This window comes from Colletotrichum fructicola (assembly GCF_000319635.2).
Source record: "Colletotrichum fructicola Nara gc5 chromosome Unknown KSG_Nara_v1_contig04, whole genome shotgun sequence".
Classification (NCBI taxonomy): domain Eukaryota; kingdom Fungi; phylum Ascomycota; class Sordariomycetes; order Glomerellales; family Glomerellaceae; genus Colletotrichum; species Colletotrichum fructicola.
This window is the reverse complement of record NW_027094054.1, coordinates 1,214,964-1,229,153: the sequence shown is the minus strand read 5'-3', so window position 1 is coordinate 1,229,153 and position 14,190 is coordinate 1,214,964. Positions and strand designations below refer to the sequence as shown.

At 54.7% G+C, this 14,190-nt stretch overlaps 3 protein-coding genes across 3 annotated transcripts; 2 read left to right on the top strand and 1 right to left on the bottom strand.

Annotated features, from left to right (window-relative positions):
• Positions 1-734: 734 nt before the first annotated feature.
• On the top strand, positions 735-1,919 carry chyM (Oxidoreductase chyM; the record flags this gene model as incomplete). The annotated part of the gene is made up of 1 exon (XM_032024428.1): positions 735-1,919. The coding sequence occupies one exon, from the start codon at positions 735-737 to the stop codon at positions 1,917-1,919; it is 1,185 nt and encodes a 394-aa protein (XP_031878938.1).
• A 273-nt stretch (positions 1,920-2,192) lies between these two features.
• Positions 2,193-4,444, bottom strand: chyD-3 (Amidase chyE; the record flags this gene model as incomplete). The annotated part of the gene is made up of 4 exons (XM_032024427.1): positions 2,193-3,512; positions 3,572-3,655; positions 3,749-4,218; positions 4,288-4,444. 4 exons carry the CDS (start codon positions 4,442-4,444, stop codon positions 2,193-2,195), a joined length of 2,031 nt encoding a protein of 676 aa, XP_031878916.1.
• Positions 4,445-6,371: 1,927 nt separating this feature from the next.
• On the top strand, positions 6,372-13,911 carry chyA (Nonribosomal peptide synthase chyA; the record flags this gene model as incomplete). The annotated part of the gene is made up of 4 exons (XM_066151807.1): positions 6,372-6,488; positions 6,537-6,550; positions 6,616-6,772; positions 6,856-13,911. 4 exons carry the CDS (start codon positions 6,372-6,374, stop codon positions 13,909-13,911), a joined length of 7,344 nt encoding a protein of 2,447 aa, XP_066008804.1.
• Positions 13,912-14,190: the final 279 nt, after the last annotated feature.

Genomic DNA, 14,190 nt, shown 5'->3' with positions numbered 1-14,190 from the left:
AGGTTTCAATTAGAAAAATCACTATATCTTTCTGGGCAATGTTAGCCCTCCACAACGGTTGTGCGATCGCAACTGAGCACTGCCATTCCCAGTATGGCTGCTATTCGCGCCGAGCTCGGGACCCCTGATATGGTTCCCAGGGCCCCCGGGGCATTATCACGACTCATTACGTCTAAAATCCCTTCCCCAGCTCTACGGCACGGCCCATTGTTCGGCTCTACCCTTCCATCCGCACCTATGCCATCTGGGCTTTGCCAAATCTTGTCAGCCCTGCACGCACCCCTCAGTCGGATCTATGCGCAAAGTAGTCAGTACTTGTTGCTCATGAATCGTGGGTGGGATCCCGAGAAATGGGACCGCAGTGGGCAGTGCAGTTTGGGTGGATCATTTGCGTGCAAGACCCTTGTTTGGCAACAAACTCATGGGCAAAAGCCGGGAAAGGATTAGCCGGAAAGACATCTCCTTAGTTGCAGAGCTGTTCAGTGAGCGTGTGACTGTGCCGGGCCGCTCTCTGTGAAGGCGACGCGAGAAGTCTCCGTTTTACGAGGTGCAACCTCTAATAAGGCTGCCTTCATAGAAATGTCTCGGATAATTGCGGGAGGCATTTGACGCGCACAGGTTCTCATGTACCTCGTCGTTTTTAAGAGTCTCATAGTGAAATAAGTGAAAAGGATAAGGCTTGTCAGTATCATAGTTCACACGCTTGTTTATCATCGTCAACGCCATCTTTCGTCATGGCCCATCAAGGCATCTTTCGCTACCTGCCTCCCAACGCAAGGCCCGCCTCGGCCAAAGAGGCCTACCTCCTGCCCTCTCTCTCCGAGTTCAGCTCTATCGTCACGCTCCCACTCACAGACCTCAAGCCTACGCTCGACCTGGGCGATGCCTCGCCTTATAAGCTCTCGGTGCATGGGTTCACCTCCCGTCGGCACCACTCAGCTTTGCATGCTGAGCCATTCAGTTATGCGAGCTGGAAAGATGAAAAGGCACTCAGAGACGTCTATTTTCCCGAGATCGAGGAGTTTGTGAAGAAATTGACGGGCTGCAAGACAGCGGTAGTGAGTGCTGCCGTTGTGCGGACGCAGACGTACAGTGAGGGCACCGGCGATTCCAATTCTTCAGCAGAAGACGACGGGAAAGGAGAAGGGGAACGGGAGGAGGAGGGGGAAGAGGGCAGCAGCGGTCCTACTCCCAAGTTCCCTCCCATCGTCGGCCTCGCCAAGTCCGACGCCGTTTCCCCCGCCCCCAAGGTCCACCTCGATCTCACGCCCAAGGGTGCAAGATTGCACATTCGCAAGTACGCCAACCAAATCACTTCGGCGGCCGAGCACGTCATCACGGCGGAAAACGCTCTACTTTCCTCTGGGGTCCGGTTGGAAGATCTCAAGGACCAATACCACGAGGCCGGCGTCCCGCGCTTCGCGCTGTTTTCCATCTGGCGCCCGACCAAGACGGTCAAGCGGGATCCGCTGGCCGTCGCACCAGCCAACAAGTTTCCAGAGGAGGATTATGTGGTTTCTGCCCAACTGGAGCCTCTTGACCGGACTATCCCAGCTCACCTGTCGCGCCTCGTTGGTTCCCAAAGTCCCAACTCTGCCCCCGCCTCTACTGTCCCTCCTTCTTCAGCCGAGGACGCTACGTATGATACTGAGGGGTATTTGGCCTACGCACCAAAGAATGGAGAGGAGGGTGGAGCACATGACTGGCATTTCATTGCAGACCAGGAACCGAGTGAGGTCCTGGTGATCCAGCTGTTTGACAATGAGATGGAGGCGAATGCGAGGGCACCACGCAAGGATGGAGGGAAGGGAGGATTGGGCGTCGGCGGGACGGTGCATAGTGCGTTTGAACTTGTGGGACAGGATGACACGGAGGAAGCCCGTGAGAGCATCGAAGTGAGGGTTGCGGCGTTCTGGTGAGGCGGGAGTCGGGACATAGATGATGTTGGAACGACCTACCTAGCTAAGCAGGTACATAACTTGGCAACAAATTGTGAATTGATTTCCCGTGGAGTTGTCACTGTTATTGCATTGTTTTAGAGCCGGATCGGCCCCCTTAACTAGGGGCAAAGGGCGCTCGTAGGAATGGGTTTCCCATGGAAGAACGAGTGAAGAGTGAACGTGGAACGCAAATTATCACCACTGGCCAAATCCTTCTACGGATACCGATTGTGGATATATGCAACTCTCCTTCTACTGCCCCGGCACCGCCTTCTTTACGCCAAATCCCTTCCCCAGCACCACAAATTGGGCCACTGTAATGGCTCTTCTCAAGGACAATGCATCCTGCTCCTCAAACGCCCTCTTCACCGCCTCCTCGGCCGCCTGCCAGTCCACAAAGCCTAGCTCTTGGACGTTTTCCTTCGTCACCAGCTCTGTCACCTTTTGCCACAACGGGCCCCCGACCCAAAACTTCCTGGGCCCCATGTACGCCTTCTTACTCATATTATAAATCTCATCGGTCACAAACGGCTTCACCGCCTCACGCAGAATATGCTTCTCCCGCCAGGACTTGGTGCCGTGGTGATACTGTATCTTGAGCGCCGGCGGGATGTTGTTGACGTACTCGGTGAGATGGTGGTCTAGGAACGGACAACGCGACTCGACTTGGTGTCTCATGTCGACGTTGTCACCGTTGTAACGCAGGATATAGTGCGGCATGAAGGTCTTCACAAACATGTACTCCGCCGCGTGGAATGGATGCCAGCGCTTCCGAATGTTCTCCCGCACGCGGCCGTCCAGGCACTCAACAAGCGCCGTCTCTGGCGCCGTGTCCCCGTGGGCATGTCTGGTCCACTCTGCAAAGGGAAGAGAGCCCACGCGCGCGATGGACGCAAGGACGTAACCGTGGTTCATCATCCTCTCGGAGGAAGCGGGGATCTCTGGCGTAAAGTCCCCAAAGATTCCGCGCTTGCTGGCGGCCACAGCCGTCTGCAGCGCCTCATCACGGTCACTCGCAGAGAGTTGCTCTTCCTGAGCCGCCCACGAATGATCGGCCTCGCTCAGCCAGTCGGCGCGGAAGGCGTCGTAGCCGCCGAAGTGCTCATCCGAGCCCTCCCCGGTAATGACGACTTTGATCCCCTGCTTATGAACGGCCTCGGCGAGCGCGTACCGTCCCATCCCGTTGAGATCCGGCAGCGGGACCTCGGCGTTCCACACCGTGTCCTCGAAGCGCGCGACCAGGGCCTCTTCGTCCATCTTCACCATGTGAATGTCCACGCCCAGCCATGCAGCCGTGCGGTGCGCCACGGCTGACTCGTCTGCGCCGGTATCCTCGTCGAACTGCACGGTGAAGCACTTCATCTTGGATGGCACGGTCGACGACTCGGAGCCGAGGTGGTGGCCTTGCTTCATGAGGTGGGCCACCATGCCAGCCACCGAAGACGAGTCGATGCCGCCCGACAGGTAGACGGCCACCGGCACGTCGGCTTTGAGGCGGATTCTGGTGGCCTCTAGGAGACGTGTGCGAACGTTCTCTGTGAGTTCAGTGGCGGAACGAGAATCAGGGATTGACTGCGACGTGGGCTTTAGAATTGATGTGCCATATAGGACAGATGCAGGCAGAGACTTACCTTGTCTGGATACTCAACGTCCCAATAAGGCACCTGATATTCTTGCTCACCAGGCCTTGCGACCAAGTAATGTCCTGGGAGAACCTATAGCACATCACGTTTCATCAGCACTTCGTCATCTCTCCCCACGCCTCGCCCACAGAGCGCCCAAAAGTCCAAAAAAAAAGATCTACTCACCCTGTAGATACCTTTGAAGTAAGTCTCGCTTCCAACCCGCCAACTCTGTTCCCGCAACTCCCTCACGCCCCACTCCATTCCCTTACCAAACTTCAAAAAGCTCTTCATCTCGGTGGCCACCAGCAACTTCCCATCGTGCCATGTATAGTACAAGCTCTTGATGCCATACCGATCCCGTCCGGCAATCAGCCTCTTTTTGCTCTCGTCCCACAGCACGAACGCAAACTCGCCGCGGAGGTGCTCCAGGAATGAGAGGCCGTAGTGTTTGTACAAGGCGATGACAATCTCACAGTCCGAAGTCCCGACGAAATGGAACTCGGGTGAGAGAAGATCCCGGTAGTACTCGTGGTTGTAGAGCTCGCCGTTGACGACGGCGGAAATGGTGGGCGCGGCGGGAGGGTGAGAGTCGTGGAAGGGCTGGTTGCCGGTAGGAGAGAGGTCTAGAATGGACAGACGGACGTGACCGAGGCCTTTTGGAAAGGTGGTGTCAGGAAAAACGGCTGTCGATTGGACGCTTCACGAGGTAAGGTGATACTGACCGACCTGGTGGTTCTCACTGTACCATGTTCCTCTGGCGTCAGGACCGCGATGGGCGATGATGTCAAGGCTGCTCTCGAGCTCGTCGACAACCTGTTTGGTCTCCTCGGGGCTTCGGTTGGAGGAGCCATGGCTCATGAAGGCGCTGATTCCGCACATGTTTGCTGGGTTGGAATGACCTAAACAAAGCGAACCATGGAAAAGTTGACGTTGTGGCCTCTCTATTCACGCCTCTGGCAGCTAGTCAACGTCGAATCTAGTAGAGGATATTATTACAAATTTCACGAGTCATCTATCTATCGATAACACGGGCACTTCTGATTCAGACGAGCTTCCATGTGTCGACAGCAGATGCCCTGAGACTCGCGCTCGCTCTCTAAAAGGACTTTGGTAGTGTCCACAAGTTCAAACACAAGGTCTTCATGGAGATGGAGGCACTAATGCTGCTTTGGCCGTAAGCACAGCATGGAATTTCCACCAGCCCCCACTGCAAAGTGTCAGGGTCTTTCCTCTTCCACCAGCGTCGCGCTGGAAGTAAGCCAGTCGAGCGCGGCACAGCGATCACGGAAGCCTCCATCTTCGGAGGAGAGTGTTCTGCGGACGAACGGACGAACCACGTGTCCCATTTATTACAAGGATATATAGTGGAATGTACTTCGTACAAAGCAGGGTGCGTCTGTAACAGATTTGTGGACTTTCCGCTACCTTGTCAAAGTATGACAAGTCGTGATGGCATGGGGGGCGGGGGCTGAAGCGTGTGTTATGGGTCCCGGAGCTTATGCCATCTTCTGGACCTAGACCGGAATCATTGGATATTTCACATCTTAATCCATCACAAAGTCCCACAATGGGCCTGGTGGGTCACCTTTGACCGTATCCTGAACCCACTGTTCAAGCTTTACAGCGTTACCAGCTCTTTAGTAATACGCAGGCGAAGTGTAACTGCTCCGCAAGAAGTCGGCCCCACTTGAGATGCATCTCATCGCTGCGGTCCAGAGGATGGTTCCCGCCTGCGAGCCGGTCCGGACAAAGCCCGGGGCCCCGGGCGGGACTTTCGGGCGTCTGGATCGTCACATTACCTGACTCGTATACTGCTGTGGAAAAGACATTTTGACGCACTATGCCGGCCAAACTGCGGCGTACTTTGTAGTTCGTGTTTGGAATAAGAAGATGTGGATTTGTTGAGACTGGCCCGTACCAAATGCCTCAGCTCACAACGCATACCTCGGGTCTAGCCCGGCCACCGGGGCTCTATACCATTGCGTACACCTCCAAAGGACGAAGGGTGCCACAATGACAGAGTTTCTGAACTCAAATTCCCGCTTGAAATGATACGTGTATTCAGCCGCGCACAATTCAACGCTATGGCTGACTGATATTACACCACCGTAGTCGAACACCTCTTCAAACGGTGGCCGGAAGCACAACCCGACGGTCTAGACTTTGGGTTTGTTCGTGCATTTGGGACTCTTCAACGCTCATCAGCACGACTTTTGGGCACTGATCGACAGATTAAAGGTACAATACCAAGAGTTTTCCGGTCTGTTTCCAGGACCTACGTAACATGACGGGTCAGAGGAGAAGCGCTCTTACCCAGCGCCAAGCGCGATCTGTATGCCTCGGATAATACGTAGCGATTTGAGCTTTGTCAGGATCTTATACCATGTATCGTGTACCCACAAAGTCTGATTTGCAGCTCGTGAAGACAGGGGAGCAGCTGAGATGCACCAGCAAGGCGGCAAAGAAAGGAAAAAAGAGCCGAGCCACCCGAGTCACATTTACTACCGCGGCGGTTAATTCAGTCTCCAGACGCTCGCGGGATTCATCCCGACTAACTGCTCTCATCAGGGAGAAGACGAATGTTTTATGGCAGCTGTCCCGGGACCCGAGCCGGTCTGGTCAGTATTCTTCCGCTCCACTGACTCTGGAGATACTATTAGACAGTTAGCACTCATCGGCAACTACGTCTATCTCTGAATACCACAGACTTGCTATCTCAACCTTACGAAACCTCACAAGGACCATCTCACCACCACCAACGCACTCTTAGCCTCCGCAGATTCAAGAGGGCCTTTGCGAAGAACCAATGGCCACCGTCACCGCTGCGGTGCCAGACCTCTCTGGCGATAACCTCACCTCCTGGCTTGAATCAGAGCACAAGACCCTACTAGACCTCGTGCAAGCAGCATGGGGGATCACACTGGTGAGCTATACAGGGTCTGAGGATGTGGGGTTTCGTTCATACATTCAGAGTGGTGGGGTTAGGTATGGGATCCCCCCAGCTTCGTTTTTAAGTGAGTTAGTTCAGGAGGCTGATAGAATGAATCAAGTTGGTGGCAAACTCATGCCTCGGCGAAGCAACCCGTGCGCTCGCTCTATGAAATTCAGCCGCGCGAGAATGCCCCTGAGGAGAGGGAAACTTTACTTTGGGGGCAACGCTCGGTTGTTTTCGAGGGTAAGGGAGAAGGTGTTCAGGACATTGTGAAGGTAAGTTTTCGTCTCCCTCTCCCAGCTTCATCAAAGCGAATCGGCATCATGGGGAGTCAGGAGTAAGACTGACAACTCTAAAGCAATTCGATCTTGCCGTGTCTTTCCGCGAAGACACGATCAGCATCAGTCTCCAGCACAATCCTGCCGTTATTGCATTCGAGCAGGCTCGCATGATAGCGGCAACAGCGGCTAGAGCAGTCGCACAGATTGTACAACACACCAACTCTATCATCTCAGACCTCGACCTCATCAGTGAGACCGACATTGCTCGCATCTTGCAATGGAACTCTATTCCAAACAAGGAGATTGGCCTTGCGAAATATATCCATCAGGCGATTTCGGTCACAGCCAGCTCCCAGCCCTCCACCACCGCCGTTTCCTCCTGGGATGGCGACCTCACCTACGGCGAACTCGAACGCCTCTCTTCTGCACTGGCGGTGTCTCTAAGGCGCTTGGGCGTTCGGAGAGAGGACTTTGTGCCACTTATATTCGACAAGTCGAAGTGGGCGATCGTGGCGATGCTTGGGGTGCTCAAAGCAGGCGGTGCATACTTCTTCTTGAACCCTACGCATCCAATTCAGTATAACAGGACGCTGTGTAAGCCATTTGATATCAAGCTGGCCGTCTGCTCGCCGAAACACCACACACTGGCGCAAAGCTTTGCTCCCAGGTTCGTGGAGTTGGGAAACGAGGCCGGTAAGGACCTCAAGGCTTCATCACTAGAGGACGAAAACCTCCCCAAAGAAGAAAGCCAAGAAACCCCGAGCCTCTCCCAAGCAATGTACGCAACCTTCACCTCAGGCACGACTGGCACGCCAAAATCCATCACCACCTCTCATGACGCCTTTTACCACATGGCCATGGCTACAGCCTCCCCTTCTGCCTTGCACATCTCGCCATCTACCCGCATGCTGCAGTTTGCCTCGTACACGTTTGACGTCGCAAACCGAGACATCCTCATCCCGCTCATGTTTGGGGGCTGCGTGTGCGTGCCCTCGGAGCGGGAGCGCGTCGAAGATCTCGGCGAGTTCATCGAGAGAACGCGTGTCACGCTGGCGAGTTTGACGCCGAGTATGGCGGGAACGCTGCGGCCAGCTTCAGTTCCAAGCTTGGAGCGGCTTGTGCTCGGCGGAGAACAGATGACGGAATCGCACGTTCAGAGTTGGACGAGTGACGAGGATAATAAAGTGGTGCTCTTCAACGCCTACGGCGTTAGCGAATCCACCGGAATCGCAGCTCTTGCTCAGGATGTCCGGCTCGGTGGTGATTCTTCGCCCTCCAACATTGGCCGTGGCAACGGTTCCACGCTCTGGGTTCTCTCCATGACCGACCCTTCCCACCTCGCGCCTGTTGGCGCTATGGGTGAGCTCGTCATTGAAGGGCCATCCGTTGCACGTGGGTACCTGAACGACCCGGAGCGCACGGAAAGATCATTCCAGACGGAGCCAGAGTGGAAGAGCGCTTTTCTTCGACGGCTTGCTGAGAATACGAATGGAGACGAGAAGAGTGATAAGAGGTTCCCTTGGACAAGAGCGTTTCGGACGGGTGATTTGGTCCGATACAGTCCCCGTTTGGACGGAACGCTGGAGTTAGTGGGCAGAAGAGATCATCAGGTGAAGGTCAATGGGCAGCGACTAGAGTTGGCGGCGGTGGAGAGCCAAGTTGTGGCTTGTACGCAACTCGACCCGTCCACAGTAAAATTTCAGCATGCTGCCGTGGTGGCCGTGAAGACGAAAGAAGGTGGGGGTGGCACGAAGCTTGTCGCATTTCTCGGCGTCGAAACCTCCCGCAGGCCACCTGCAGCAAGCCTCGAAACGAAACTTGAAGGCAGCTGGGAATTGCAAAACGTGTTGCAGAATCACCTTTCGCAACAGATGCCCGCGTTTATGGTTCCTTCCGAATTCATGTTCCTTCAGCATATGCCGCTCACTTCATCGGGGAAGATAGATAGGGTGTTGCTTCAGGAGACAGCGATTCGTGAACTTGCCCGCCGTCAGACCAGAACGTCGGGTGTTGGTGGTGAACAAGCTGGGAGCGAGATCACGACGACCGCGGAGAAGATTCTTGTCCAAGCTTGGTCCAAAATACTTGACATCGACGAGGAGGGCATCTCGAGGGAAGATTGTTTCTTCCAACGAGGTGGAGATTCGATCGCAGCCATCAAACTCGCCGCAAATCTTCGCGAGAAACGGATTCAGATTAACGTTGAGGATGTCTTCAAATACTCCACCCTCGCCGACATGGCCGCTCTTCCTGTCCTCGTCCAAGGCGTCAACGCTAGCACCGCCCTCTTCCAAGCATCACCACAGCCATCAGCTGTCCCGCCTCCTTTCTCGCTGCTGAAAGCTCCCCAATCAATCATCCCAGCCATTCTCGAGGAAGTCGGTCTCTCAAGAGAGAAGATTGAAGACATCTATCCGGCAACACACATCCAAGCGGGCCTCATCGCGCTTACGGCACAGTATAGTGGTGCGTATATCGGCAGCTACACCTGGCCCATACGCCATGATATCTCTGTCGCAAAACTCAAACAGGCATGGGAGAAGGTATGGCAGATGAACCCTGTTCTCCGGACTCGTGTTTTGCAGGTTTCAGAGGGGATGTTTCAAGTTGTGACTGAAAGTGGTTGTGATATACCATGGACAATGGTCGACGATGTTGACGAATCAAGCTTATCAGTTGAAATTGCTGTGAATGGGAAGAGCCCTATTGTACGCTTGTATCTGAGCAAGGAAGCCTTTCGGCTGGACATTCACCACGCGCTCTTCGACGAATGGTCTTTGGATCTCATTCTTGAGCAGGTTGAAAAGGCGTATGCTGGACAATCTCTGCCTTACCGACCCTTTTCACCATTTGTTCAAAACCTCCTTACTCAAGAGCAAAATGTTGCCGCTGATGAGTTTTGGAGAGAAAGTTTCGCCGGCCTACGAACTGAACACTTTCCTCCCGGCAGCAGCATTACGTCCTCCACCGCCGAGAAAGTCATTCTCGAACACACCCTCTCTCTCGACCCGACCATGACGAGTGCCCACTCTAAATACACACTCTCCACGACTCTCCGTTTAGCGTGGGGTATCATACTCTCAAACCAGACTGATTCCCCGGATGTGGTCTTCGGCGCAACAGTCACGGGTCGAAATGCGGACAATCTGGAGCTCACAGGACCCACGCTTGCTACGTTGCCTGTTCGTGTCAAGGTTCCAGGAGACCAAGCCATCCACACGGCGCTGGAGGAAGCGCAAAAAGGTTTTGCCAATATGATGGCATATCAACAAACGGGCCTGTCGCGGATTAGAGCAGTGAGTGGCGAGGCGGCTAACGCGTGTGGATTTCAAAACCTCCTCGTCGTCCAGCAACAGACGGCAAAGATGGACAATCAACAATCCTCACCCAGCAGTATTTTCGAAACTTCGGCAAGCATAGGGGGCTCAAAGTCGCCTGACAACGCGAAGGCATTCGCAAGTTATCCGCTTGTCCTCACTTGCCGCCCCTCCCAGCACTCCATCGCCTTCACCGCCGCCGTGGATCCTACCCTGTTGGATACGGACACCACGCGCGGCATACTGAGGCAGATGGCGCATGTTGTGCAACAAATTCTGTCATCGACTTCCTCCTGTTCCTCCCCCGAGGCGCATGACTTGCGGATCAAAGACATCGACCTCATGCCACGACAGGATGTGGAAAGGTTGCTCAAATGGAATCGCATTCTACCAGCGGGGGTCGAGACGCCCATCCACCACACCATCCGCAAGAAAGCCGGTTCGCAGCCGGAGAAGGTTGCGGTCCATTCTCATGGTTTAAATTTGAGCTATGAACAAGTAGAGCGCTACTCGAACTTGTTCTCACAGCATTTGTACGCCACGGGTGTCACCAAGGGGGACTTTGTGCCGTTGTTACTGGAACGCTCTCCATGGGCGCCAGTCCTGATGCTGGCCGTCCTCAAACTCGGCGCAGCCTTTGCCCTGCTTGATCTCTCACACCCTGTTCGGAGACTCCGCACGATGTGCACCGTGCTATCGGCCAGAAGAGTAGTGTGTTTCCCTCACCATCAAACAATGGTGGAGAACGATCTGTTGCTGCCGGAGATTATCTTCGATCCGGAGGTCATCACAGATGTTTCTCAAAGCACCCAAGATGCTCCCGCTAGACTGGCAGAGATAGAAATGGATGCCCCGGCCTGCGTCGTCTTCTCGTCTGGCTCGACTGGTCTCCCAAAGGCCATCCAGCTCACGCACCACGCGCTGTCCACTTCGGCGTATCACCTCTCCACCACCGGCCATCTCTCTCAATGCTCTCGTGTCTTCAACTTCTCCTCGTTTGCATTCGACCTCTCCATCGGCGAACTGTTGTTCTCACTCAGCGCGGGCGCTACTGTCTGTGTGCCGACCGAGGAAGAGAGACGAGCGAACCCGTCCAAAGCAGCTGGGGATTTGGGCGTGACGTGGGCTTTGCTGACACCCTCCGTGATCGGCCTGCTTGACCCTGAAGAGGTGCCTACGCTGCAAGTTCTGGCGTCGGCGGGGGAGCAACTTACGTCGCAGATTGTGGAGAGATGGGCAGGGAGGGTGAGGTTGTTCAACATGTATGCGCCGGCCGAATGTACCGTCATCTCGCACATTTCGCGCATTTTACCAGGTGCAGATACACCGCCGGCGTGTATCGGTCGCAGTCCCGGCGCCGTATCGTGGGTGGCGAGCCAAAACGATCACCACAAGCTTGTGCCGATTGGTACCATTGGCGAACTGCTCGTCGAAGGCCCCGTCGTGTCGTCAGGATACCTCGGAGACGCCAGGAAAACGGATGCTGTGTTCCTTTCTCCTTCGAATCCACCCTCATGGCTGACCCAGATCCGCGGCAAAGCTCAGGGCGGCAAGATTGGCCGGGTGTACAAGACGGGGGATCTGGTGAGGCAAAGAGAAAATGGCACTTTGTTGTTCGTCGGACGCAAGGATGATCAAATCAAGCTACACGGGCAGAGGCTAGAGGTTGAGGAGGTGGAACTCAGCATCACCTCGCTGTGCTCGAGTGTCCGCAAGGTGGCGGTGGATTGTGTCAAGATCGCGGAGAAAGGAGGAGGACAGAGAGCGTTTTTGGTCGCTTTTGTCGCGCCGCATGAGTTTGAAGAGTGGGGAGAAGTCGGGAAGGAGGGTGGACTGGAAGTGATCCAGGACCCCAACGACAACTTCTACAACACCATCGAGAGCCTATACACCTCTCTCCAGGACACCCTACCCTCATACATGCTCCCCTCGTATTTCCTTCCCTTTTTGAATATTCCCCTCAGCTTGTCCGGAAAAGTGAACCGCAAACTGTTACGGGAAGAATCGACAAATCTCCTCAGCAGCCAGGATCACAGGGAGAAGTACCAACTTCGCACGCGCACAGCACGCGAGCAAGCAGCAGACGGAGAGCAGGTTCCTCTCACGGAACATGAGACCCAAATCCTCCAAATAATCGCCCAGGTGTTGCATTTGGATGCGCAACAAGTGCCCATCAACGGCAACTTCTTTGGCATAGGCGGTGATTCTATTTCGGCCATGCGTGTGGCTGCGCTCGCTCGACGCAAGGGACTTCGGCTGGGCGTCGTCGAGATCTTCAAGCACCAGATCCTATCGCAGATCGCAGCTTCTTGCTGTCCAGAGTCAGACACAGACAGCACCACTCAAGACATTTCCGAAAGCTCATCAATCACCGACAGCACGTCTCAAGATTCGTCTGAAAGCTCGTTGACCACCGACAGCAATAGCGAAAAGGCCCTGGGATGTGAACTACCGCCTGGTCTGCCGCAGGAAGTTGCGCAGCAAGTGGAACTGGCTCTACCAGCGACAGATTTCCAGACAATGACGCTGTACAACTTTTACTCGCGCTATCTGTGGATTTCGCTTCCGGACACCATCGATACTGAAAGGTTGCAGCAGGCGTGCCAGCTGTTGACGGAGAAACATTCGATTCTGCGGACCGTGTTTTACACCACAACCACAACCACCGCCACTGGCTCCGTCGTCCAGCTCGTCCTCCGCAGTCTCCCGGTGGACCTGAAATATCACAAAGAAATCGAGTCTTTGGACCAGCACTTCACCAGCGATTCATTTTCCCACGGGCCCCCGGTCAACGGAGCAGAAGGATTCCAGGTGCAACTTGTCTCCCTCCGTGGCGGGCAGAAGAGATACCTTGCACTGAGACTCCCGCACGCCCAATTTGACGGCTTGTCCCTCAACGTCCTCATCGACGACCTGTCGGCCGCCTATGATGATAATGCAGGCCATTCTCTAGCTCCCTGCGCGCAGTTCTCGGACCAAGTCAGGTGCGTGACAGAAACAAGAACGACACCTGAAGCGTACCAAGTTTGGAAAGACATCCTTGACGATGCGGAGATGACCAGATTGGATGGCCAGATTCTGCGCCGCGGAAATAGCGTGGCGAGAACAGAGGAGGGTGGGGAGAGTGTTAAGGAAGAGTTGAGCGTCGTGACAGCCATGACCGAGACAGCGCCGTTGGTGGCGCCAGCGGGTATCACGATGGCTACGTTGGTGAAGCTGGCCTGGGCTCTCACACTCTCAAGGCTCTTCTTGCCGGAACAACCCAACGAAAAGGGGCCGGGAGGCGGAAGGAGTGTGGTCTTCGGTCAAGTCATCCACGGCCGCTCACTCTCGCTCCCCTACGAAGACAGGATCGTGGGGCCGTGTCTGAATATCATCCCCGTCCGGGTTCTTCTACCACCCACCACGCCCAATCTGGACGACCCAGTGAGCACCCGGGTGCTTTTGGAGCAGATCCAATCGCAGCACATGGCCACGCTCCCGGTAGAGAACCTGTCCCTCTCGACCATCGCGAAACACTGTACCCACTGGGCACCGGGGACACAGTTTGGGAGCTTTGTGAGGTTTCAGAATTTTGAGGACGATGACGGCATGCGATGTTCTCTGAACGGAGAGAGCTGTGAGACCGGGCTGTGGAGTCTGCCCAATAAGCCCTCCAGGACGGCGAATGTGTTGATTATGCCGAAGAAAGCGGGGAATTTGCAAATTACGCTGACGGTAGGGAACATGGTGTTGAGCCAACGGGATGCGGATCATGTTGTGGGATGCTTCAGAGAGGTTTTAGAGAGTCTCGCAGGAGGCGAAAAGGTCATGTGAGAAAGTTTCATTATTTCGGCTAGGTCCACATTAGACAGTGGGATGGGTTGTTTTATGTTGTTCTTATTGTTATGCCATCAGTTAAGAAAGGTTTGTCTATCAGACGTTACGCGTGACTTTAGAAGAGCTTCATTATCCATGGATGGCGCCCATTACGCCCACACCATTCCACACACTACATTCTCACCAATACAACCTTTTCTCGTGGAAGACACCTTAGAAGTCTGTTTCTCAGTGTGTTGTCTTGTGTGTATCTAGCGAAATATCTTGTGCTGCAAT